The sequence below is a fragment of the Podarcis cretensis genome, assembly GCF_951804945.1.
Source record: "Podarcis cretensis genome assembly, chromosome: 1".
Lineage (NCBI taxonomy): Eukaryota > Metazoa > Chordata > Lepidosauria > Squamata > Lacertidae > Podarcis > Podarcis cretensis.
In genome coordinates this window covers 91,525-118,458 of record NC_137170.1, presented here as the reverse complement: position 1 = coordinate 118,458, position 26,934 = coordinate 91,525, and the positions used below count along the sequence as shown (strand labels likewise).

The window sequence follows — 26,934 nt, the reverse complement described above, 5'->3', positions numbered from 1 at the left end:
AAACCCAGAAATAACTGCTCCGGTATTTGAACAATTTTCGGAAGCCGAACAGCTTCTGTGGAGTTTTTTTCTTTTATCTCCATTGACTTTGCTGGCCACCCTTTGATCCTTGGTTGTTGAACGTTTCGGAAGTCAAACTGTCTTCCAGAATGGATTACGTTCGACAACTGAGGTTTGACTGTACTGTAAAGGTAAATATTGTTGGGGGATTGATCATTTGTTTTACAGACAACTGAGTGAGTTTCTGTTCTGTATGTGATGCAACTTTCAGATGCTGGCCAGAAAAACCAGAATGGTTACACTGCTGCAATATAAGAATGAGATCATTCTCAGCTTGCAGCATCTGGAAAAATAGCTTTGAAAAACTGTGCTTTTTATTATTTTATTATTTATTGAGTTTATATACCGCCCTATACCTGGAGTTTCTCCTTAGACTACTGCTGTGTGCCATAGTATGCTAAGTGAGATGTTCCACTGTTGGGACCAGCAGCCATAAATGGACTTTCTGTATATATTTCAACAATTACGCTTAATACGGGCAATAAAGAGCTTATTGCTTGGACTGCTCTTGCTTCTTGAGCTGTTTATCCATCAGGGCAAATCCGCTTACAAAAGCTGCATGTTTACAACACTGCTGGAAGTGTGCTGGGCGATTGGTTTAAGGCAGGAGTTTGAAGACCATAAAATTTCAGAGGTATTTTGCCTGCATAATTTTTACTCCTGCCATTGCTGTGAACCAATGCATGATAATAAGTAAATTATATTTTAAACTTACTTCCCAGGTTGTTGACTTTGTTAATCAGGGTAAGAAAGGGAGAGTCAGTTGAGCTGAAAGCTGGACTTGCTCAAAACAAGGTGTCAGGGACTCAGCGGGAGCGCAGGGAGGAGAGGAGATGGAGAGCGAGGGGGAGCAGTCCGAGGGCAGCGTAGGAGAGGATGACAGCAGCCCAATAGATTCCATGAGCCTCTCCAGCGAATCGGAAGATTCACAGAAGGGGGCGCCGATGGGCAGGGCAAGGGGGGACCCAAGGGGGACACCCCAGAAACAAGGGGCCAGCGGGGACTCCCAGTGCAGCAGTTGGAAATCAGGACCAGCTTCCCCACCAGAGCGTAGTGGGGGGGAGGAGTCCCAGGTATCAGAGCCCACATATTCACCACCAGCGAGAGAAGATGAGTCAGGGGTGGCCACGCCTCCATCGGAGAGCGAGGGAACGGTCAAGAGGAAAGTTGCAGGCTGGGCGCGCGCGCCAAGTTCAAATGTACAGGCGAGCGGCACAGAAGGTAGCCCGGATAGGGAACCAGGTCCTAAAGCCCGCCGGAAGGAGGGGGAAGAATCATCAGGGTCAGCGTCAGAGGAGTCCAGAAAGGATGAAACCCTAGCGGGCAGGAGGGCCCAGAGGAGAAAGGAACTTAGGAAGAGGTGGAGCAAGGCGAGAGTCTTAAACTGGTGTGGAAGGGGAGGAGACTCAGACGGGACTTCGCCGGTCTAGGGTTGAGACGTAGAGCTGCGCGCTGCGGCTTTAAAATGGAAACTGAACCTCAATAAAGACTTTTGTACATAACTACAGCCTAGCGTTGGTCCTCTGTGAGCTGGGACCTAGAGGCAGCTCTGACACAAGGTTTCATAGCCTAATCCCTGTGCTTTTAATGTTGCAGCCAAGGATGGGATTCCCCCCCCCCCTTTGGTGTCCTCTGCTCTGGGCTGTTATTGGGGGTCCAAGGATTACACACACATGAAGGAGATGGATGGTTGGTGAAGGAATGGCTGCTACTGCTCCAACCATGATGGTCCCTGGCAGGGCTTCGCTGCCCCACAGGGGACTTTCCTTGCCAGGTTCCAGCGCCCCCTTCCTGCATAGAGGCTGGAATCCCCCCCCCCCCCCGAGTCCTGTTGATTGCATGTGGGCTGCTTTTCATCTCCTGTTTCTGTCCGCTGGGTCGGCAGGCCGTGGTGTCCCAAGAGTCAAAATGTCATAGAATCAGAGAGCCACAGAGTTGGGAGAGACCAAAGGGGTTAAGGTCTCACAGCTAATGTGTCGGGTTTTGGGGGGTTCTCAAAGGCACGCACCAGCCAGAAGAAGAGGACGTCACACAGTGGAGATATAAGATGAAAACTTGTATTAAAATGCACATGAAAACAATGGGGCTGAGGCCCCGCTGTGCTCAGGCTCCCCATTCCACCGCTTGGCTCCATTCTCCTGGCAGGCTGCCACATGGCTAGTCATGCTCAGGCAGAGACATTAATGGGCTCAAATGCTTTGATGTCTTGAAATTTGTCACAGGAGAAATTAACCAACAGCTGCTTCGTCCCACTCTTGCTGGGCTTGACCTCGAACTCAAGGCGGGTGCTCTGCTTGGCCTGCAGGGGTGGCGCGCTGCAAACAAGGAGCAAAAGGAGCCAGTCAGCTGATGCTCAGGAGGAGCTGTGGGCCTGGCATGGGGCTGCCTGGCCCTCCTCTGCCCTTCAGGACTCCAGGGCTAGCTCCTGCAGCAGCAGCAGCCGCCAAGCCAGAGGCTCTCCCAGGCCCTGCCCACCAGGCGGGGTCTCCCTCTCGCTGCTGGGTTCCCATGCACAGGCCAGGCTGCTGCTTCATTTGCTTTTCACTACTAATTAGATCAAGCATAATAACCCTGAGTTGGGGGGGGAGCAGTGGCAGAAGCAGGTGCTCCCCCTGCAGAAGGAGCCACGGCTGGGAGGGCAGCTGCCAAAGGGACCAGAGCAGGGGGGTTGGGGCTAACGGGGTCCAGGTTGGACATGCCATGATCATTCAGGTGGACCAGAAGGTACCAGCCTGAGGTGCAGCCAGTGGGGGGACTCTGAGCCTGGAGAAACGATGGGTGGCAGCCCTAGGCTGAGCATGATGGACCCACTTGGGGGGCGGGCAGTGGGTGCTGAGCAAACTCCCATTACCGCTCACCTCCCTCTCAGTCCACCCTAGGAAGAGCAGCTCTGGACGGCCCCTCCCTCGCCCCATCACCTTGTGGCAGCGGCAACAGATGGCAGGAAGGGTATTGGGGGGGGGATTTATCCTTCTTCTGATTTGAGGGTCAAACTAAATGTTCCCCAGTTAAGCAGCTCAGGCTGAAGGTAGCCATGAGCTCCCACATCCACGCCAGCCAGGTGGGGAACCAGCCTGGGCCCAGCTGAGCACACAAGTGGCTTGTGGGACCTTCAGTTTGGAGCACGGGTCCCTCTCCCCACAAAATACTTCCACATCCCATCAAAGTTTGCTCATTAGGAAGCAGGGACCCAGTGTCCCAATTCCTCTCTAGAAGGGTCCTCCTTGAAGTCTTTCTTCTAAGATCACTTTTCTTCCTCAGAGTAGTTTGTCCCCATTGGCTGCCCAGCCTCCTCCTGACTTTGGATGTGCCAAAGAAACAGCAGCCCAACTCTGCCTTTGCCAGTTCCTGGCTGGAGTGTTGAAAGGCAATGGGGACACCCAGCCCCAGCCCCACACAGCTGCCACCAGGTGGGGTGAGTGACAGCACCAGTGCTAAGTACTGCCTGGGGTGGTTGGCAAGCTGGGGGGGGGTACAAATGAGCAGTTTGAGCAGTGGGGTCCTGGGGGCAAAGATTTCTAAAGGGTGGCTGAAACCCATGTCTGCAGCAGAGGCTGCCTGTGCACAGCGCTCTCTCTCTCTCTCTCTCTCTCTCTCTCTCTCTCTCTCACACACACACACACACACACACACACAGACACACTCGCGATTCCCTGAAGCAATTTCTCAACTATTAAAAGACACCTCTGAGGCAAAAGGGGCCCCAGCCTCTGTCACTGACAATTCCTGGTGCATGTAGAAAAGTTGCCTTGGAAGGTGATAGAAAAGTGGGCTGTGACTCTTTTGGGTAGTGAGCAAAGGAAGCCCCACATGGCCAGGAAGACACGGGAGTCCCTTCTGGGCACCCCTTTCCAGGACCCCCCCCCCCCGGGAGACTGGAGCCCCGACTTTGCCTGCTCTGGAAGTGCAGCTGAGGAACTGGGAGGTGGGAGCACCACAAGGGAGCACCCCAGCAGCCACCCCCAGTCCTGGGGAGGGGACTGGGCACCCTGCCTGTCTGGATGTCCCAGGCACTTACTCCAGCTTGAGCTTCTCTGCCAGCAAGTCACTGCCCTCTGCCTGCAGCACACAGTCCTTCACTTCTTCATTGAGAGGGTTGGTGAAGACCACCTCCACCTTCAGCGGCTGGTCCACTTTCGCCTGTCCCAGCACCTGCCAAGAGAAAAGCCCCCATTGAGTAGGATGGCCACTCCCCCGGCCTCCCAGGGGGCAGGCCAGGGGGCACAGCCAGGAGGGCACAGGCCTCCAAAAGCATGCCTGGGAGGTCCATGCACCGCCCAGCAAGCAGAGAGAGAAACTTGAGAGGCAATTCTGTGAGCATCAAGGTAAAGAGGCACTCAGGAGCCTCTCCTGGGCACAGAGACGGCTGAGAAAGGCTTACTTTCAAGGTGACAGAGGGGTTGCTCAGCGTGATGTCTCCTTCCACCACGGCTTCGGTTCCCTCTGAGAGCTGGCACAAGGCTATGGCTCGAATCATGTTGTCTGGCGTCAGGTGTTGCTGGTACTCAGCGTATGAGATCTTGAGAGGAAACTTTTTCTCTGAAAGTGACAAGTAACCAAAGGGCCTTCCATGAGATGTGGGTCAAGCAAGCCGGCAGGGGCAGACTTTGGTTTTCCAACGTTCAGCAGCACCCGTGGAAGACCTAATTTGGCACCCTACCTCATGCACATGCACTGCATCATAGTTGCAACACCTTGTGGCTCAGCGGCCGATGCAGAGGAACCTCTTGCGGTGCTCAAAATCCCCCTCGGGTGCCAGGCAGAACCCCAAAGCGTTGCCCTTTCTTCAGGGGAAGGTGAGTCCCATAGCCCTTGGTGGAGAACAGTCAGGGGCTGCCAAGGCAGGAACTTGGCTAGCTGGGGGCAGATATGGGGAGCAATGACCCCCCTCTTCCGTGTCCCTTGCCCCCCAACATTGCCCATGGGTGCAAAAAAAGGAGCCCCCCCATCTCTTGGGGTAGAGCAAGTGGAAAAAGGGGCAGGCCAAGCACAGAGGTCAGCACACACCAGCAGTGGGAGTTCCTTGCACCCCAAGATCTGAGGAGGTCACTGGAACTCGCCATCCCCCACCCCAGCAAGCCATGAGGGAGACCTATGAGAGGTGCCTCTGCCACCACCCCCACCTGAGTGGGGCTTCTCTGGAAGGCCCGACTGTGGCTTGTGGGCAAAGGAGGAGGAAGAGGGGGCATTGGAGGCTGCCCCCTTGCTGTGGGGAGCCCACAAAAGGCTTACCTTCTTGCGGGCCCAGAGTCACTGCGAGAGAATCCTTCCAGACTTCATGGATGGGCTTCCCATTGTAGACGATGGACCAGGCGGTCATCTTGGCTGTCAGGCTCCTGGCCTCGGAGGCAAGGTTCTTCAGGGTGAAGACCAAGTCAACATCCTGACCAACCTTTGGTTCAGGGCTCTTGGACTTCAGAGTCCCTGAGAGGTTTGGGTTCACAGCATCCGGACCCTTGGCAGATATGGCATTGAACGTGTTCAGGTTCAGCTTCTCGCTGGCCTTTTTGAAGACGGCTCTTTCCTTCTCTGAGCCTGGAAGAGAAACAGCAGGTGGCAAAGCCCAGCAGGGCTGTTAGGCCCCAGTGCAGGAGCCATAGGGACCCGCAGTTGCATGAAGGGCACCTTCCCTCTCCTTCGCCAGGCCAGGGGCTCTTGGGGCCTCAGCCTGGCAGCCATCCTAGCAGTGCAAGGCCTGGTGGCACAGGAGGGCTGGGGTCATGAAGGCTGGCAGGCAGGCCATGGGGCTCTTTGCTCAGGCCTGGTTTGGGTGTGGGGCATGGACTGAACATTTTTGCCTGCCCTCCCTCCCACTCATTGGTGGGCAATGCCACCCATGTTCCACCCTCCCTGCCCTGGCCAATCAGCTGACAGGGCGCCCAAAGTAGCTTCTGGGAAATGCTCTGAGAAACACCTAAGCCTCCATGGGTGTAGCTAAGGGGGAGCAGCTCCCCCCCCCATCAAGTAAATTCATAAAAATGTTTAACTGAGGTTCTGCCCCCAACAAAAATACTGGCTACACCCATGTGAGCCTCCCTCTGCTTTGCTCTCCTGATGGGCCAGTCTTGTCCTCACAACTTGGGTAAGTGCTCATTTCCTTGGCAATAATCCAGATCCCTCAACATTTCCAGTTTCTGTCTCAATTTGCATGCCTTACCTTCTGGGTATTTATAATTGTTGGTGACATCCTGGCGGGCATAGCTGCCCACGGCCTTGGTGCTTGTGTTCTGGCCAATCGTCTTGGTCTCAGAGTAGACCTTTGTTTTCTTTCCCGTGTTCGTGTCATACGTCCAGGTGACGCGGTCGGCATTGACCTCCGCATAGACGAAGGGGCAGTCGTAGTTCAGGTCGACGTCTCCTTCCTTGATGGCCGTCAGCGAAGCTGGACCGCACTGGAAGATGCCTGCAGGAAGGAAAGGGAAGGCGAACCAGTGGGCATTCTGCGCCTCAAGGCCACATGCAAGAAAACCGTTTGGGAGGGGGCAAACAAAACCCCAGCTAGCAGATACACTTAAAACAAAATCAAAAGCATACAAAATAAACTTTCATAGCAAAGACCCACTAAGTCAGCTGGGAAAGCCCGTCAGAACAAAAATGTCTTCAGCTGCTTCCAGAAAGTGCAGATGACGGCTGCCTGTCTTATTTCAACAGGGATGCTGCTCCACAGAAGAAGGGCAGCCACACTCAAAGCCCTCTTCTTTACAGGTCAGTTGCTTTTGGTGAGAGCCATTGTTGTTGTAGGCATTGTGAGTTTGGGAGTGAGAGAAGGGGCAGAGAGAGAGGCAGGGGAGATTTTTTTTAACTTGCAGGAGGAACCTCCTGCCAGCTGCAGCCACCTGCTGGGCAGCCAGTGCCAGATTTACATAGCTTGGGCCCCCGAAAAAAAATCAAAAGGAAAAAAACAACCTGGATGTACATTTCCAAAATATAAGACAAAAAACAAATAAAATAAAACCTACATACAGCAACAGTGTTTTGTGTTGTGTATGGACCTATTAAAATTAATCAATTTTATGTATATTGGTAATTCAAAATTATTTTGATGTGAATGGACAATTTGTTGTTGACAAAGGACAGCTGGACATATAAAGGGCCCCATTCCCTTCTGTAACTTAGGGCCTCATCAAACCTAAATCCGGCCCTGTGGACAGCAAAGGGATAAGATGGTCTCTCTTGCAAGGAACCTGGTCCCAAGCTGTATAGGGACCATATATGTAAGTACCAAGGCCTTGAACTTGGCCCCATAGCAGAATGGCAGCTGGTGCAAATTCCAAATGTTGCTGCTGGTTGGTCCCTACAATCAACCTTGGTGTTCTGCCCCCCACAAAATCTTTCCTTTCAAAAAATACATATTATTGTACACGGCACTCCAGCAGGTTTCGTAATATGATGGGCAAAAGGTCCCCCTGCTTAAATTTCTTTAAAAATTAATTCCATTTTTCATTCATTTTCCTTCTGACATTGACTGCTCCCACAAATCCCCCACCAGGATGACATTGCAGCAAAAGGTTTTGTTCACCCCCTTGCCAGGCTCCCTAAAATCGGTACATGTAAAACAAAACTATCAACATTTAATAGTGAATGATACAAAATTATATTTAAAAAGAGAATAGCTGGTGGGAAACCTTGAGAATCACTGTTCCTATAGCACTGACTCTTCCAGAAACACTGGGGGAAGAAAAATTGTGACTCCCCCCCCCTTTTTAGACAACAAAGGTAAGCTTCCCTAAAACGAGAGCCCCTGGACCTCTTTGTCTGAACTTTGGCAGGTTTCTTAGCCAAGGGCGGCTCCCAGTCTCAGGTTCCCAGTTGCCCACATAAGACTGGGAGAGGCAAGGGGGCTTCTCCCCACCTGCCCCAAATGCCAACGGCAGCCCCTGAAGAGGGACCACTGCCCTTTACAGAGACATCCTCCTCTCAGGAGGGGATGCCTCTTATTCCAATTCTGCCACAAAATAAACAAGCAACCTTCTTTTGCTCCCATGAGAAAAATAACCCTTAAAGGTCTTGTGGGATGTACAACATTCCTTGTAATGCTAGAGTGGACATGCAAGGGAATGTTTGGTCCAGCCAGTTGAAACTTCCTGTTCCTCCTGGCCTGGAGCATCCTTCCTCTTGCATGTGACCAGAGGTGGGCATGACCTCACCTGTCCAGGTAACAAAAGGACGAGTCATGAGGATTTCTGATACAACAGAATGCAATTAAGAAGAGAACCCTGAATGAAAAACAAGATAAAATCCTGGAGAAAATAAAGGAAGGAGAGAAGAAACTGAGAGCAAAACCAAAATCACAGGAGATCCTGAAAGAGATAAAGTTATATCAAGTACAATATATGAAAATGATGAATCAGGAAATAGAATGGAAGATCAAACAAATGAGACAAAAGACATTTGAATCGGCAAATAAGTGTGGAAAATTGTTGGCTTGGCAATTTAAAAAAAGACAAAAACTTAACACTATTACGAATTTGGAAGTGGAAGGAAAGAATATACAGAACCCAGTTGAGATCAGAAAGTGCTTCCAGAGGTACTTTCAACAACTATACACACAAGAGAAGCAGAAAGAAATGGACAGTGATCGATTTCTGAAAATAAATGGACTACAGAAAATCTCTCAGGAAAACAAGTTAATGTTGAATTATAAAATAACGGATCAGGAAATGGAAGGGGCCATACAGAACATGCAATTGGGTAAATCTCCAGGACCGGATGGTTTGACTTCAAGATACTACAGATCCTTGAAAGAATGGCTAATACAACCATTGAAAGACATCTGCAATGAAATATTGGAAGGGAAAAGAGCACCAGAGTCGTGGAAGGAAGCTTACATCACACTTATACCGAAAACAGAGACTGAAAAGACACAACTTAAGAATTACCACCCCATATCGCTGCTTAATGTGGATTACAAAATTTTTGTAGATATTTTGTAGAAATTTTTGCATATTTTGTAGATATTTTGTAGAAATTTTTGCATATTTTGTAGATATTTTGTAGAAATTTTTGCAGATATTTTGGCTAGGAGATTTAAAAGGTGCTTGTAGAAGAAATTCATAAAGATCAAGCGGGCTTTCTCCCGGGCAGACATTTGTCTGACAACACGAGGAGCATAATTAATATTTTAGAAAAATGAATATTAATACTAAAGCAGTTCTGATATTTGTAGACGTGGAGAAAGCCTTTGACAATATTTCTTGGAGTTTTATGAAGAAGAAGTTACAGGGGATGGGGGTAGGTCAAGGTTTTGAAAATGCTATAGGTGCAATTTATTCAGAACAAAAGGCAAAATTAATTGTGAACAATGTAGTGACAGAAGAGTTCAAGATTGAGAAAGGGACACGACAAGGTTGCCCAATCTCTCCATTACTTTTTATATCGGTCCTGGAGGTTCTGCTAAATATGATTAGAAAGGACCAATTGGTTAAAGGTATACAAGTGGGAGCTAAACAGTACAAACTGAAAGCCTTTACTGATGATTTGGTATTGACTTTACAGGAGCCAGAATCTAGTACTAAAAGGGTATTGGAATTGATCCAAGAATTTGGTCAGGTAGCAGGTTTTAAGTTGAACAAGACGAAAACTAAGGTTTTAGAGAAATGGAACACTCAGGATGAAATGGTGAAATCTGCTATGATTAAATGGGCACAAGATGTTGGACATAACATTATGATGGCTGACTGGGAACAGTTATGGACCACCGGTATGAAATTTATGGCATGTAATGCCCTAAGAGAATTTAATGAAAATGATTTACAGGTGGTACATGACACCAGTCAAGCTTGCAAAAATTTATCATTTGCCCAAAAACAAATGTTGGAAATGTAATGAGACTGAAGGTACATTCTTTCACCTTTGGTGGACATGCCCAAGGATTAAGACATTCTGGGAGATGATTTATAATGAAATGAAAAAGGTATTTAAATATACCTTCCTGAAGAAACCAGAGGCCTTTCTCCTGGGCATGGTCGGCCAATTGGTGCCAAAGAAGGAGAGAACATTTTTTATGTATGCAACAACAGCAGCAAGAATACTCATCACAAAGTATTGGAAGACTCAAGATTTACCCACCCAGGAGGAGTGGCAGTTGAAGTTGATGGACTACATGGAATTGGCGGAAATGACTGGCAGAATCCGAGACCAGGGAGAATAGATGGTGGAAGAAGATTGGAAGAAATTTAAAGATTATCTACAGAAATATTGTAAAATTAAGGAATGTTAGAAAGATGTTGGAATGAAGTTACATGGCTTTAGCAGAAATGTTATAAAGAATTAAGTACAATAGATTGTAAATGGATTAAAGGAAAAAATAATGTTAGAATTTGTCAAGTTAAATGATAGGACAGAAAATTGAGGAAGATGGAAAGGATTTGCTGAAACAATTAAACAATTATTTGCTGAAACAATTAAACAATTATTTGCTGAAACAATTAAACAATTATTTGCTGAAACAATTAAACAATTAAGTGGAATACAAAAAAAGGGAGGTGTGAGGAGGTCGCTGAAACAAGTAAAAGAAAGTTAGTAACATTGAAAGTATTGGATGTGTTTTTTTAATTGTTTTTGTTTTATTTTTGTTATGTATATGTAGTATTTTTGTCTTTGTATTGTATTGTATGGTTTTGTTATGTCTAATTCTTTTTTTTCTGTAACTTTCAAAACTTTAATAAACATTATTTTTTAAAAAACAAAATTCAAAAAAACAAAAGGACGAGTGTCAGGGACTCAGCGGGAGCGCAGGGAGGAGAGGAGATGGAGAGCGAGGGGGAGCAATCCGAGGGCAGCGTAGGAGAAGATGACAGCAGCCCGATAGATTCCATGAGCCTCTCCAGCGAATCGGAAGATTCACAGAAGGGGGCGCCGATGGGCAGGGCAAGGGGCGACCCAAGGGGGACACCCCAGAAGCAAGGGGCCAGCGGGGACTCCCAGAGCAGCAGTTGGAAATCAGGACCAGCTTCCCCACCAGAGCGTAGTGGGGGGGAGGAGTCCCAGGTGTCAGAGCCCACATATGCGCCACCAGCGAGAGAAGATGAGTCAGGGTTGGCCACGCCTCCATCGGAGAGCGAGTTAACGGTCAAGAGGAAAGTTGCAGGCTGGGCGCGCGCGCCAAGTTCAAAGGTACAGGCGAGCGGCACAGAAGGTAGCCCGGATAGGGAACCAGGTCCTAAAGCCCGCCGGAAGGAGGGGGAAGAATCATCAGGGTCAGCGTCAGAGGAGTCCAGAAAGGATGAGACCCTAGCGGGCAGGAGGGCCCAGAGGAGAAAGGAACTTAGGAAGAGGTGGAGCAAGGCGAGAGTCTTAAACTGGTGTGGAAGGGGAGGAGACTCAGACGGGACTTCGCCGGTCTAAGGTCGAGACGTAGAGCTGCACGCTGCGGCTTTAAAATGGAAACTGAACCTCAATAAAGACTTTTGTACATAACTACAGCCTAGCGTTGGTCCTCTGTGAGCTGGGACCTGGAGGCAGCTCTGACAACGAGTCATGCAGCACTCCCTCTCTTTTTTTCCTTCTCCTTTTGTCTGCTTCCAGCTATGACTGCTCTGTTGGCTTTCAGCCAACCAGCAGCACAGGGATATGGGGTAAATCCACATGTTGCTATTTGTAAGTTTAAGTCTTTAAGCCTTCGGGACTGATACTGTGCACTGCCCAAAAGAGAGTAAACTTACTTTTTGTTGACTATGAAGAGGATTGTGGTGTCTTTATTCTTTTAAGAGGGATGTAAAAGGGGATCTTACCAGGAACATTATGAGGCAGAATGAATTGCATAATAGTAAGAGGGACGCGGGTGGCGCTGTGGGTAAAAGCCTCAGTGCCTAGGACTTGCCGATCGAAAGGTCGGCGGTTCGAATCCCCACGCTCGGTCCCAGCGCCTGCCAACCTAGCAGTTCGAAAGCACTCCTGGGTGCAAGTAGATAAATAGGGACCGCTTACCAGCGGGAAGGTAAACGGCGTTTCCGTGTGCTGCGCTGGCTTGCCAGATGCAGCTTGTCACGCTGGCCACGTGACCCGGAAGTGTCTGCGGACAGCGCTGGCTCCCGGCCTCTAGAGTGAGATGAGCGCACAACCCCAGAGTCTGTCAAGACTGGCCCGTACGGGCAGGGGTACCTTTACCTTTACCTTAAGAGGTTCTAACAAGCCTGCAACCAGTTTCTGCTGTGCATGAGAAGGGGAACGTAACTTTGCTACATAAGGAACTTGCTAGCGCAAGGAAGGAAGAATATTAATAAAAAATATATATCCTCTCCTGCCACCCTGAACATTCCCACAGGTCCCTTGGATGAAACTCCCCTGGACGAATCCGCCTGAAGCTTGGCAGGCTTTGGATTCCACTCTGGAGGAGATCCTTTGCCTGCAAATGTCATCCGCCTCTGCAAAAATGCAGGTGGGGAATTATTGCTGATTTTAGATTTCCCATTATAGTCAAGGGGGAGGGGACAGAGCTGGAGATTTAGCAGATCAGAATTGGTCCCAAATAGTGAATTGAACTGGAACAACACAGAGCCTTTGGGTCGCTTCCAACACTACAGTTCTTTGATTCTGCTGCCCGCCACTTAGCCCCTCGCTAAACCTGGGCATTTCTGCCATGGGGAACAGTGTGGCAAGAAGGCAAAGCACAAATCAGCCCCCCCCGCCCCCGTCCTCACCTGTGCTCCTCTCCTGGGGAGTTGCATCCAGAATTTGCCACCCATTGAACTGGGAGCCAAGGTCCGGCCGGACAAACCAACCTTCATTCCAGACATGGAAGTTCCTGGGCCAGAGAATAAACAAGTTTGATGTGAAGGTTTGCAGTGAGATGAGGGTAGATTGTGGCTTCCACCACGGCAACTTCCTCCTGCCAAGGGAGGCAAGGAAAGGACCAAAAGATCCCTTTCACCCACCCAGGGCCCTGCCTCTCTGTGCAGAAATGCGACTGATGCTGGTGAGGTGGGGGAAGAGTCAGGCTGAGTTACCAGACACTGTCGGAGGCAATGTTCAGGGGGTTCCCAGAGCTGTCATAGTACTCGTCCACAGTCAAGCTTCTGTCAGTGTCGTGGGCAGAATTGAAATTGGAGATCACGCGTGCTGCAATTCCCAGGCATCGGAGGACTGAGAGGGAATGAGAGAGAGAATACGAACTTTGTGAGGCTGTTCCTCAGGGGCAGAGGCAATGGCTGCAGAATACTCTTGGTTGAAACATCAACTTCTCAGGCAGGTGCTCTTGGCTCTGTGGCCTGTGAGCACTCCTTGGGAGACGTTGCCATTGACCAACCCCCTTCCCCTGTGGGCTGGCACAAGAGCAAGCATGGAAAGGGGAGCGGTCACTGGAAGGAAGTAGAGCAGTGGCTGCCATTCCCACTCAGGAGTCTCCTGTGACGAGGACTGGTCTAAGGTGCTGGGCGCGAGAGGCAGGTGCAAAGTTGAAACTTCATCACTAGCTAGACGGCTGCCTCATGCCCCATTGCCCTCTTTGTCAGGGCCAGCACTTTTTCTGCCTCCTCACACATCTGAAAATGCCAGGGGGACCCAGCAGAGCGTATCAGACTACCGAGACCACCAGGCCGGAAAGAGCCCCACCAGGGGAGTTCGCAGATCCAGAGAGGGTGACGCTTTTCTCCCCAGTCACAACACAAACACACCCAGCCCAGTTCCGTGCCCAGGATCCCAGGCAGAAAGGGCCACAAGTCTGAATCAAAGCTCAGGCCAGAAGCACAAGTGCAGGTCGCTCTGAGCCATGAGGAGGAAGGGGAGCCGTGGAGCAAAGGGCTCTCTGGATCCAGCTATGGCTCCTTCTCCTCACTTCCGGATTTACTGGTGCAGCACATCCTTCTGTCCCGCTCCTAGGCCTGTGTGTGATTGTGACCCCTGGACTGGACATTTCACTTGCCACAGTTACATCAAATGATAGGAACATAATGAAATGTTGAAGCAGAAAAGCATAGAATCATGGAGCTGGAAGGGACCCCAAGGATCATCTTTCTAGTGCAACCCCTGCAATGCAGGAATCTCAGCTCAAGCATCCCTGACAGATGGCCACCCAACCTCTGCTTAGAAACCTCCAAGGAAGGAGAGTCCAGAACCTCCCTCCTTATAAAAAGTAAACACTTGTTTGACCTCAGTTATTTGACACAGAGGGGGATACCTACAGATACAGTCCAAAAGGCACACAGGGAGTTCTGCATGTATGGGAGAAATTTAAAAAGCAAGTGGTCCTCACTGACCGGGTGCAAAAAGATATTGTCATCCGGAGGAGCCCTGGCTGCCTAGATAAAACATTATAGCGCCCCCCTTACCTGAGAGTAAGGCCCACTGAACTCAGTGCAGCTTTCTTCTGAGTAGACAGTTCTTTGCTAGATGCAAGTCAGCTGCACCAAACGACCCCATTCAGCTAGGCGCTGGGGTGGGCTTCACCTTGCGCCTTGCAAAGCTGAGCAGATGCTGCCAACAGGCCTTGTGCCCCTCAGCAACATCTGAAGACCCTGATCTACCTGATCCAGTGCTGGGTGGATTGGACCCTGTGCCTTGCAGAGTCAGGCCCAGTCTGCCACTGGGCCCAGCACTGGTGGCAGCTACAAGCAGCTCTGGTTCGCCCAGCCCTACCCATTGCCACCCCACCTGACCTGGGGGTTCTGGATCGGTAGCTCTACTGGTCAAAATAGGAGCATCAGCAATCACCCTCTCCTATCAGAAACAACCCAGGACTGCTCCAAGTAAACACATGTGGCAAAAAGGAGTGCTAGGCCCTGGTGGGCCTCCCCCTTACCCACTTGCCATTGACCAAGCGCATAGCTAGCTAATCAGGATTTTATATGTGCCTATTTTTCTTCCCTTCTCACTTCCCTCTGTGGCCCCCTAGCCTCGTGCTATGGCCCCCCCCCATTTATGTGATTTTCACCTGTGACCCCCTTGGAATATGCTTAGAATATCCCCTTGGAATATTCTAGAGAATTTTCTGTGACCCCTTGGTTGTGGGGGTTTGTAGTCAAAATAACAATGCATTATTGAGGTTGAGTAACTCTAGAGACTAGGGACACGGGTGGTGCTGTGGGTTAAACCACAGAGCCTAGGGCTTGCTGATCTGAAGGTGGTGGTGAAGTGGCTTAGTCATGCTGGCCACATGACCCGGAAGCTGTACGCTGGCTCCCTTGGCCAATAAAGCGAGATGAGCACTGCAACCCCAGAGTTGTCCACGACTGGACCTAATGATCAGGGGTCCCTTTACCTTTACCCTTAATTCTAGAGACTAACAACCACAGTGCTGCAAATTCCCTTGAGTTCTCTAGCAGGAAAAAGACAAAGGGATTTAATTTTTTCTACTTCCTCCTGCTTCAGAACTCATTATCTTTTCCGCCATGCTTCTGAGGCAGATGGATGTCTGTCTGGTCTCTGCTCCAGTGGAGATCCCATTTTTGACCTCAACTATGTATTGTAATCTAGAAGCAGAATTTGCCTGTTTGTAACTGCTGGAATCAAGTGCAAGACTTTATGTAAGTACTATTCTACATGTGATTCTTTTATTAAGAGGGAGAAAGGGGGAAATCATATATCCTACCCTTCCCACAAAATCCATCCAGCAATGGTTCCCTGGAGACTCTGAATGTTCTGGGGGTGGTGGGGGCAGCAGCAGCAGAGAAGCTGCTTGCAGCAAAAGGCATTGGCACCCTTTGCACTCAGCCATCCGTTTTGTCCAGACTAAATGCTTGCTGCAGGTCTGCCACCTGTGGTTTGGCTGCTGACCAGAGGCAGCAGAGCCTGCCATGAAAACCCACAGCTGGTAAAAAGGTAAAGGTAAAGGTACCCCTGCCCGTACGGGCCAGTCTTGCCAGACTCTGGGGTTGTGCGCCCATCTCACTTAAGAGGCCAGGGGCCAGCGCTGTCCGGAGACACTTCCGGGTCACGTGGCCAGCGTGACAACGCTGCTCTGGCAAGCCCGAGCCGCACACGGAAACGCCGTTTACCTTCCCGCTGGTAAGCGGTCCCTATTTATCTACTTGCACCCGGAGGTGCTTTCGAACTGCTAGGTTGGCAGGCGCTGGGACCGAGCAGCGGGAGCGCACCCCGCCGCAGGGATTCGAACCGCCGACCTTTCGATCGGCAAGCCCTAGGCGCTGCTTGAGCTAATTCCTCACCCCAGCGGCTTGGTGGTGCATGCCAGTGTTTCAGGCAGACCTACCTGTAGTCAGCACTCCAGCAAAGACCCAGCACTGCCCATACAGGACAGGTCTAAATCCCGAGTCCTTCCATTTTCTCAAGATGTCCACGCTTCCATTCCAGCTGCTTGGACTCTCCCCACCACTGTAATTCCCACTCCAGTTTCCTTGCAGGACTCCTCTGTCATCATTGCTGTTGACCTGCAGCGGGGGAGGGGGGAGTCAAGAGAGGCCAATGAGCTGCTCCCCCTTTTTTGCACAGGCTGGATTGGACCAGGGAGCAGCAGGAAGGGAGTAGTGGGCTGCCCGCCTGCCTTCCCCTTTCCACCCATGATCCCACCTCCACATCCTTTTGCAAAGTTAATAGAATCATAAAATTGTAGGCAGGCAGGTGAGAGCCCCCTCGTGGCTCCTCTCGGGGACACTCGCTCCTATCCGTGGGGTGGGGGGGGGGAGGCTGGCTCATGCTGGGCTTTCCTTACCATGGCGCTGAGCACCCGCCCAACGTATTTGGGGTCATTTCGTCTGCGCACGTCAGCAGTTGGGTCCTTGCGGTAGCTCAAGCTCCGGTCTAGGATGGCAAGGCAGATGTCCAAAATGCCGTCTTGAAACTGAACACAGAGAGGAAGACAAATGAAATGGTTCTTCATCCTGTGGCAGCATCCCCCAGTGCTACACACATAATAACCTGGAGCTCCCCCTGCGTTTTGAGCGACTCCAAGGATGAACTGGTTGAAGGAAGAGAGAGAGGACCAGGAGGTACTATTTGTTCCTTCCTCTGCAGGAGAGGAGGGGAAATGATGTCACACAGAGCCCTCTCTACCAATTGCATTTCTATGGTCTGAGTCGGCCTCTCATCAATACAGTTCTGTGGATTTAGCGCCTTCTCATGTGTTGGGGGAATTACTGGCTTGTTTTGCTTTTGATTTTCTTACTTATTTTGTGTTTTCATTTTGTATTTTTCTGTATTTTTCTGTTGTGAACTGTGATCTTTGGAAGAAGGCTGATATACAAACTTAATAACATAAATAATTAATATAAATATGTGCTTGTGAGGTTTGGCTGCTAATCTCTCACAGGGCCTGGGTGGGCGAGAGGGGCCCCACAGTGGCTCCCAAGGTTTCCTGCCCCCCTCCCTCCCTTGGGCAGAGGCTTGGGAGTAACCCAGACTGTCCCAGAGAAGGTTCAGCTTGTTAAGACGACCCAGGCCAGGGGCTCCTCCTTCTCCCTCTCCCCCCCCCACTTCCCGGGTAGAGCCATCATCTCCCCCCAAAAAACTAAGTTTGGGGTCTTTGGGGGGATTTTTACATAATTTTCCTCAAAAAGTGCCCAAAGTTGCCATACTTCCGGAGTTTTCTGGACATTTCGCCAATTTGGCGAAAAATCCTCCCAGACACCGTTTTGACAGTGCGATTCACGGACGTGTCTGGGGGAAAACCGAGACGTATAGCAGCCCTATCATGGTGATCCATAGCTAAAAGCAGAAGTCGTCAAATGTGTCCTGTTTTTTGCTCTTCCAAAGATGGCAACCCGAAGACCCCCAGGGAGCGTCCAGCCAGCCTAGGAAGTGAGGAGACAGGAGGCATTGCCATCCACACCTGGAATTGAGGAGGAGCTGGAAAGGTCCTTTGGTTTCACACCCAGGACCCATTTTCTCTCTCTTCTTTGGGGGGGAACCGGGATTTGGAGGGGGCGCGCGCGCGCGCGTAGCTGAGCTCCAGTTGCTCTGGGCGTTTCTGGACGGGGCCGGTAGCGTCTCTCCTAAGCCGGACTCCCCACCCCGGTCTCCAGCCCCGCCCAAAGGCTTCCCCCTACCTGGCCAAAGTTCCACCCGAGGCTGGAGATGCGGTTCGCGCTGCCCACGAAGACGACGCCGAACTCGGAGAGGACGTATTCCTTGCGCTCCGCGTCGTTGCCCATGAAGACGTCGTCTCCTGCAAGCGAAAGAACCGGCCGGTGCTGAGTACCTCCTTGGGACGCCCCCAGCCCTCCTCCCTGCAGCTGCAGGTGGCCCGTCCTGTCCCTGTGCGCCTTGGGGGCACGAAGCCCCCCGGCGCCACTCCTGAGCCACCCTGAGGCCGCTTCGTGCAGCTGGAAGCACCTAGCCAGGAGGAGGAGGAGGAGAAGGAGGAGGAGTCTCGGGTCCCCACAAGAAAAGGCCGGGGGCCGAGGGGGCAGTCGTCGGGGAGGGGACGGTGCGGTGGGGTCGGGGGCATCAGTCGCTGGGGGGGGGGCTGTGTTTGGGGTTTGTTTTCGCTCTTGTTTTTATTAAGTATTTCGTGTTTCTTATATTTTTATGTTGTGAACCACCTTGAGCTCTACGGATGGAGGGCGGCATACAGATTTAATCAATAACTACATACCTGTCGCCCAGGGGTTAAAGAGCAGCACGAAGGTGCCGAGGTGGGAGGCGCCGGCGGTCGTTTTGATCCCCAGCCGGTAGCGCCCGATGGCGGCACTGGCAGGGCTGGAAATGGCGATGTTCAGGGAGCCCGAAGCCGCCGGAGAGTCCTGGACCGCGCCCCAGGAGCCGCCGCTGGGTGCGGCGCTGGAGATGCCAAAAGCCACGCGGGTCTTCTCGTGCAGGGCAGAGGTCGATCCTGGCAGCAGGAGGAAGGCGGTGAGCTTTGGGCATAGGGGAGGTCACATCTTGGGCAGCCCGCCCGCCCTCCGGGTGGGGGCCTTTACGCCAAGTGGCCCCCTCGACATGGAGAGCCCAGGAGTCACCCAGCTGGACTCTGCAATTCGGTGGCGGCTTACCTGTTTCGACGGTGAACGTGAGGCTGCCTGGAGCTGGCGCTGCTCCGCCGAAGGCCAGAGAGATATAGAAAAGTTGTGCCCGTCGCACCACCAGCTCGGTGCCGGGGTACTGCTCGGTGTGGTGCGCGCTGCCATTGGCTTTCCGCTTCCAGTCAATCTTCGGCACAGCTGCAGAAACGGGGACAAGACCACGAAGGTTGAGGCAGAGAGGCTCGCCTGCACCTTTCCGAAACAGGTCATGCCCTCGCAGCGACCCAGAAGGCACCCTTCAGTCACAGGGCGCTCCTTTCCCTGAAGACCAAGAGCCAAGGGACCGCCTTTCCTAGCGCCTCTTTCCCTCAGACCGGCTGGAGAAACGCAGCTCTTGATGCTCGACTTCATCGCATTTGACACCAATGCAAATGCTGTAGATCTCCCGTGCGAGGGGAGGAGGAGGAGGAGATCTGTGGCAGCTGCGGAGTTGTGGGCAGGGCAGACCCTCCACGTGGCGCTGCGGCACTTCGGCAAGAGCAGCCGCTGCGGAGCAGGGCAGCGCAAGGGCACCAGCCCACCTGTCCCGGCCTGGCGCCAGCTGAGCTCAGTCGCTTTCTGCGGATTCACGCGTGTTGGGTTGCGTATACAGAACAGAAACCGTCGTCCCCGGTGCCAACGTATTTAGTCAAGGGATGGATTATGACTAAGCAAAAACCACTCACGAATCTGAGGGCTCAGCACTTGCTGGGCAGCTCCGGAGCGACCTCTCTTAGCGCCTGGGACGGGACCGGGCGGGCAAGCAGTTCATCAGGGAAGGAGGGGAGGGGGGCACTCGCCCAGACTCTCGCCATGGCCGCCCGGCCACATTCTGGATGCGGCCAAGCCTGCGCGCGCGCGCTCTCTCTGTGCAACCGTCCCTCGTGCGTCCTGCATCGCCCTGGGAAGACTCCAGGCCCCGCCGCTCCGTGGCCCGGGGTGCGGAGCGCTTGGGCTGGGCTGCGGACCGAGGGAGCTGGGCCCCGAAGCCCAGAGCCCAGCCGCCTTCCGCAAGCACCGGCTTGCCCTGCCCCCGCCTCTCGCTGTAATTACGGCTCTTCAAACGGGGCGGACAGCGCGCGGAGCGTGTCCCGGTGGGGAGAGGGCAGCCCCAGGTCCCAGCCCAGGACTAAAGATTTGCCTTTGGGAAGCTGCTGTTTGGCGGCGGGCGCCCCATAACGGAACTGCCGGAGCCTCGTTGGTCCCGCGAGCTGGCGAGGCTCCTCGGAGAGAGCCGGCCCCGCCTTGCGGAACGCGCTGTCACTGGAAGTCCAATGGACGCCTGCTGAAAACTTTTCCGCGCTGCCCAGCTCATGCAGACAATTAAGACACCACCTTTCAAAGGCTCATAGAACAGTAGAGTTGGAAGGCACCCCGGGGTCATCTAGTCTATCCTCTGCATTGCAGGAATCTGTTGCCCGAGGTGGGGCTGAACCCATGACCCTGAGAGTAAGAGCCTCATACTCTACGGACCGAGCGATCACTAGAGAGGGAGTTCCAAAGGTTGGAACAGACACCATAATACTGTAGTTAGTGGAGGATTCCTGTGTTTAGATTTTCATGTGCTTTTAGCTGCATATAGATGTTGTAAGCACGGGTTATTTTTGTGATATAGTGGTATATGCATATTCCTTGGGGTCAGGATAGAGGTTAACTTTACCCCCGTCAGGCGATCAGCCTCTCTGCTCCAGCCCTGCCCTGCCCAGGGTGGTCCCCTTTCCCATCCATGTCCTTGATGAGCTGGCTCTGCTTTGCTGCCGGCCCAGGATGAGCCCTACAGGTCTTTATCCACTCTAGAAAGCAGACCACCCTCACCAGCCCCTCCAGGCTGTGCTCCCAGCAGCAACAGGGCTGGGGAAAATGGGCAGGGCTGTGCCTAGCCCCTCTGGGCAGGGAGGCAGGTGTGCTGGGTCTGTCCGAGCAAGGTGGGGTGCATGGCTAGAGGAAGGCCAGCCCACCAGAGAGATGCAAAGGCTCCCCCTGCAGAGGTAGAGGCAGGAGAACCCAGCTGACTTGTATTCTATTAGCTGGTGCTGTGGAGGGGTAGAGGAGAGGGCAAAGGCAAAGCCAAAGCCTTGATTTGCTGGCATGCCCAACAGGTCCATGAAATGCTGGCCAAGCCTTCCTTATTCGCACCTGCCCAGCCCTGCAGGCAGCCCATACTGGGGCCTTGCCCAGGGCAGCTTGTACTCACCAGCCATCCTCTCTCTTGTTCTGCTGCTCTTTGGGTCCTCTAGAGAAGCTCCCAGGGATAGGATGAGTCTCTCAAGGGGCTTGGAAGCGCCTTATATGCAGCACACTGGAGACTCCTCCTTTTTGTCCAAAGGTGGGCGAGGCTCACAAGCCACACCAACAGTGCTGCAACCTTCCCTGACAGAGTGCGCCTGCCATGGGAGGGGCAGGCAGGAGTGACTCTGGGTGGCTCTTCACTCCAGGAAGGCTGATGACAGAAAGGGTGCATGCAGCAGGGAGTCATTTCCAGGTCAGAAGAAAGGGGCCTGAATCAGCCACCAGTAACCTTTCCCCTAGTCTTTCTAGGAAGGCCTTGGCACAAAGCCCTCAAGTGGCCAGCCCTCTGGGGCAGGTACACGGGCCTCTCTACAACTAGGGCATCTCTTAACTCATGCAGCCATGAAGCCAGCATTTCCCACTGGGGAACAGCTCGGTGGTGCAACCTCATTAAGCTGCAATCCTTCCTTAACTCTAATTCCTTGCTGCATCCCGCACTCCCTGCATGTCAGACACTTTGCCAGCTGCAGTTCTGCTGGGTGGGAGGTGGCAGATGGCTGCAGCTGCCTGTGTGCAGGTCAACTCTTCCCTGAACTTGTTACCAGAGAAGTCAAGGCCATTTCTGTCAAAAGCAGGAACACACCACCTCCTGCCTCCAATACGCCCATCCCAGCACAGGACTGATGACAGGCCTGTGGCAACAAAGCACTCAAGGAAGGAGACCCTCCAAAGGCACCTCAGAAAGGGTCCCTTTCCCTCCCACCTTCTCTCCAGTATTCTTGGGCAACCCACATGCAGGAGAGGCTCAAAGCTTCTTATGTTAATAGGCTTCTTAAACAACTGATGCATATTCACACACCAACTTATTTTTGCTGCCACACATGAAACAGCCTGGCTGGAACCTCCAGAGCTGGCTCTTCCTGAGGATTTGCCCCTTGCTCTCTCAGCCAGTGCTGGGACCAAGCAGGCAGGGGAGCTGTGATGGGGCCTGCTGGCTTCCAGGATCCGGCCATTTGCCCCAGTGACCGTCATGGCAGTGACTAAGAAGAGGTTCCTTGTGTCAAAACCCTCCATGAAAGATTGTGTGGCAAGGAAAAACTACCCATATGCATTTCTACTCATGAGACGGATGTGACTCCCCTGAGTCACAAGCTGATACATCTACCAATTCTTCCAGGGTTGCAGTTTCACTCACAGGAAAAGCAGAGGGAACCCTCTTCCTGCTAATGGGCCTTCCCACTGAAACTGGAAAGTAGCTCTCTTTCTACAGGGAGTCAAGGCAGAGCCTTGGTGCCACTCGGGAGCACATGGCAGGCCAGCCTTCCCTGCTCTTCCTCTCCTTCTGATGCAGCGGTGCTATCCCTTTGCCCAACAAACATCTCAAGACAGCAAGTCCTCTGACCAATTTGTGGACTGGGCATCTGTACAAGGAACTGCAGCCCATGGAGAAAGCCTCACTTGGGGAGGCACATGGCAGGGTCTGGAGCAAGGGGCCCAGGAGCTGCCTGCTCTCAGGACAGAGCTCAGAAGCAAAGGTGGGCTCTGCTGTTGGCTCCACCGTCCTCCAGGCCATGGCAGAGGAAGCAATGCTGGCATTTCCCGGCTCACCTCAGTGACTGATCCAGCCAGAATCTCCTTTATGTTGCTCCATTCAGGCTGCCTCAGCACTGAGTGGCAACAGAGGCCAACGGCAAGCAGATTATTATGAAGGGCCACACCCTGAGCTGATGGTTTTCCTGTCCAGGGAATCTTGTTACATCTAGTTCTGCATGTTCACCAGTGACTGCCAGGGATAAAAGTTTGGAAAAGATCACTCCTCCCCAGGACTGTGGCTCACCCACTTACCTGGAGGGAGGGGCAAGGAGGGGCTCAAGCAAGGGACGGCGTCACACACACACACACACACACACACACACACACTCCAGTTGCCATCAGATTAACTGGACAGGCTCATTCCTGCCACAGAATCCCTACATCTTCAGATCTTCCACTGCCCTCGGATAAGGAGCACCTGGGGTGGGGTGGGGGGGCATGTGCTAGCCTGTGGCTACTGGCAGTGAGGTTGGCAAGCTTAGGGGTGGGGTAAGAGGAGAAAGATTGACTTTGCCACCCTCTCAGTGCTCTGTCCCCCAACAGAGATTCTCCTAGACCTTATTGGAGGTAGTGAGTTTGCTCATATCCTGGCCACCCTCCTCCCCTGGCAGTGCTCCAGGAGAAGGTACAGTTGTTCCCACCTGTTGATGGAGCCCCCCCCCCATACTCTTGGCTGCCCTGACACTGGCCTTGGTCCTGGGCTGGGCTTGCTCTGGCCCTCCACCTCCACCTGGGCTCAACTCCTTGTTTCCAAGCTACTCTTGGTCTTGTGCCTTGTGGAGGGGCAGCAGAAACCCCCTCCTGGCACCTCCCTCCCAAATGAAGGGGCTTGGGAGTTTGGGAGCCTTCCTGCCCCTTTGGCCAGAGATATTGCCCCACTTCAGGGTGACTCGCGTGACACAGTTATGAAAGTCGCATGGGGAGGAAATGTTGGTGCAATCTGGCCCTAAGTGAGCAAGAGCAAGGGAGGAAGAGCTGCTGGGGCAATCCTGCTGGGGAAGGGATGTGCCAACCCCACAGTTCTTGGCTCCTGCTCAGCCCCTGCTGGGGTGGACAGGCTGACTGGCCCACGCACCCCCAGGATGATGCTCATAAGGCCAGGAGCAGATTGGGTTGGCTGTGTGTGTGTTAACCAATGTGAGGAAATCTTTAACCATCAAGTGGTTGCCGTTTGAATTGCGAAACAGCTGACCCAAAGAAATCCTGTTCCTTGTAAGGAACTGGCCACGGGTTCAAGGTGTGGGCCAGGACTGGCCACCCCCTGTTCAAAACTCACCTTAGCCACAACCTTGCTGCCCCCAGCTCTGATGGCCCACGGGCTTCGCTGGCTCTAAAGGGAGAGTAGACTGGAGTGGTTCTAATAGTAGTCATAGCAGCAGCAGGGACTCTCAGAATTATAGAGTTGGGTGGGGTCCCAAGGGTCATCTAGTCGAACCCTGTCATAGTCCCGTGCTGCTCAACCATGGCAGAGCTCAGTGGCAGGAGAGGCCAGCCAACCAGCCGAGTCTCAGGGGGTACTTGTCTGGAGGCAGAGTCTATATGCAAGGTTCAGTCCAGTCCTAAGGTCAGAAGTATCTCAGTTCATGTAGTCAGACAGTCTGGGGTCAAGAAAGCAGAGAGTCCAAGGTCACAAGAGGCAAGAAGCAGCAAGGTCTGGCCAGGAACGACCAATATTGTTTCCAGCAACTGACTGAGGCTGGAAACCCTGCTGAAGAAAGCTGGAGCCAGCTGGTTCTCATCAGGAGCAAGAAGGCTGATCAGTGGCAGGTGGCGTCACTCTGCCTTTTGCTCCTTCAGGCTGCTGCTCAACAGGTGAAGCTGATTCCTGGCCCATGACAAAATCCCTGCAATGCAGGAATCACAACTAAAGCCTCCCTGATAGTTGGTGATTGAGTCTCTGCTTAAAACCCCCCAATGATGGAGCCCAGCACCTTCCAAGAGAGTCTGCTCCACTGTCCAACAGTATTTACCCTCAGTGTGTTTTCTCCCAATATTGCCATGTTTGTAGGTGATTTTGCCTGATAAGACACTTCTTTGCAAAGTGCCCCCCCCCAATAATGGATTTTTGTATGTTGTTTTCACCAATGCATGCACTTTTATGTGCACTTGATTACCGTATGTGCATTTTAGTATACATTACCTGGCTGGAGAACTACATTCCAAAATTTGGTGGGGGGGGTGAATTTTAAAGGATAGCTGTGTTTGAATTCTTGCAAGGTTTGCTTCCCCTTTCAGTGGAAACTGAATCGAGTTTCTCCATCTACAGAGCTAGGGGGCTCCTGCAGGTGGGAGAGGCAGCTCCTGCTGCACCCAGGTACTCCACTGGACTTTCCTGGGTGCTGCCAGGGCGGGTGGGGGAAGAAGGAAGTTTTTCTCAGTGGCAGCAGCAGGGCACACAAACAGCATTTCTGATGATGGTGAAATTTCAGCTCTGCTTGCTCACGGAAGGTGGCTGTTTGTGAGGGACGGATCTCTCTCTCTCTCTCTCTCTCGGCTGAGCCACAGTCAGGCCTCTGGCTGACCCTTCCTCTTTTTCAGCCCAGCTGCTGGCCACATGCGGGGTACCTGAGAGCCTCTGCTGGTCTTGCTCCACTCTAGGTCATTTCATCCTCTTTTGAGCTGCCTGCCATCAGGAAGGTCTGGTCCAGAGGACATAACATGTGTGGATTCTGAAATGATTTTGAAGACAACATCTCACACCAAACCCTCCTGCCTTGAGATCACAGGGGATGGAAGCTTGTATAAGTACATAAGACAAACCTGCTGGATCAGGCCAATGGCTCATCTAGACCAGCATCCATTTATTCATTGTCTTGCTCTCCCACCTCGTTTCTCCAAGAAGCTCAAGGTGATAAATGTATTGGTTCTCCCCCTTCTCATTTAATCCCTGCAACCCCTTGAGGTTGTTTAGGCTGAGAAGCCCCCAAGGTCACAGAAAGCTTAATGGCCAACTGGGGATTCAAACCCTGGTCTCCCAGTCTGACACTCTAACTAATATACCACACTGGTTCTCATTTCCCACTGGGGAAACTAAGAAATCTCTGCTCTGAGAAGAACTCTCAGGTAGACAAAATCTTTGAGGTGCTTAAAAAAATCACCCATGTGCTCCTCTTGCTGAAGCTTCTAGCATTGGAGCTGAGCACTTGGCCCCGGTGGCAAAAGATCCAGCAGACCTCAGGCTCAGTGCAAGGCTGGCCCTGAGACCGGTGTCAGCCAAGTGAGGCTGGGGTGTGCCTACGATGGTATTCCGAAATACCAATTATGGAGATTTGGTTGCCCTGTTGAGAAGTAACAGAATTGTCTTTAGGTGGGAATTTCCCCAAGGCCTTTTGTTCAGCATCAAAGGAAGAAAGATAAAAATAAGATCAGTGGAAGACAAAGAAAGATTTTTGAAGGATTACGGAGAAGATCTGCAGAAAGAATCTGGAGAAGAGCCAAGAGCACTAAGAAGAGGAATACTAGACATAGCAACACTACCTTTTGGATGGGACAGCTCAGAGAAAGTGATACCACCGACAGAACAAGAACAAACACTGGGCGCAGTCAGAGGAAAAGCAAAGTAACTACATCATGCCTTCCAGATCTGAAGAAGTGTGCATGCACACGAAAGCTCATACCTAGAACTAACTTAGTTGGTCTTTAAGGTGCTACTGGAAGGAAATTTTTTTCTTTTATTTTGTTTTGACTATGGCAGACCAACACGGCTACCTATCTGTAACTGTAACTACATCATGGCTCTGCAACTATTAAGTTGGAACATTAATGGTTTTAACTCCCCTCAGAAAAGGAAAAAAGTTTTTGACTTATTAAAAAAGGAACTGTCAGAGCTGCCTCCAGGTCCCAGCTCACAGAGGACCAACGCTAGGCTGTAGTTATGTACAAAAGTCTTTATTGAGATTCAGTCTCCATTTCAAAGCCGCAGCGTGCAGCTCTACGTCCCGACCTTAGACCGGCGAAGTCCTGTCTGAGTCTCCTCCCCCTCCACACCAGTTTAAGACTCTCGCTTTGCTCCACCTCTTCCTAAATTCCTTTCTCCTCTGGGCCCTCCTGCCCGCTAGGGTCTCATCCTTCCTGGACTCCTCTGACGCTGACCCTGACGATTCTTGCCCCTCCTTCCGGCGGGCTTTAGGACCTGGTTCCCTATCCGGGCTACCTTCTG

General features: G+C 52.0%; 1 protein-coding gene and 2 long non-coding RNA genes across 3 annotated transcripts; 2 read left to right on the top strand and 1 right to left on the bottom strand.

Moving 5' to 3' along the window:
- Positions 1-2,101: 2,101 nt before the first annotated feature.
- LOC307226096 (protein-glutamine gamma-glutamyltransferase E-like) lies at positions 2,102-21,285 on the bottom strand. Its single transcript, XM_079994547.1, has 13 exons — positions 21,148-21,285; positions 18,945-19,112; positions 18,548-18,784; positions 18,000-18,118; positions 16,667-16,795; positions 16,208-16,385; positions 13,008-13,143; positions 12,702-12,805; positions 6,218-6,463; positions 5,293-5,595; positions 4,442-4,599; positions 4,079-4,212; positions 2,102-2,375 (listed from the first exon to the last, which is right to left on the bottom strand). The coding sequence occupies exons 1-13, from the start codon at positions 21,152-21,154 to the stop codon at positions 2,228-2,230; spliced, it is 2,067 nt and encodes a 688-aa protein (XP_079850673.1). The 5' UTR covers positions 21,155-21,285; the 3' UTR covers positions 2,102-2,227.
- On the top strand, positions 2,401-7,024 carry LOC307208864. Its single transcript, XR_013835255.1, has 2 exons — positions 2,401-3,475; positions 6,355-7,024. It is a non-coding gene; the product is annotated as an uncharacterized lncRNA (long non-coding RNA).
- On the top strand, positions 12,326-25,737 carry LOC307208885. Its single transcript, XR_013835259.1, has 3 exons — positions 12,326-12,439; positions 15,472-15,521; positions 25,374-25,737. It is a non-coding gene; the product is annotated as an uncharacterized lncRNA (long non-coding RNA).
- The last annotated feature ends 1,197 nt before the right edge of the window (positions 25,738-26,934 follow it).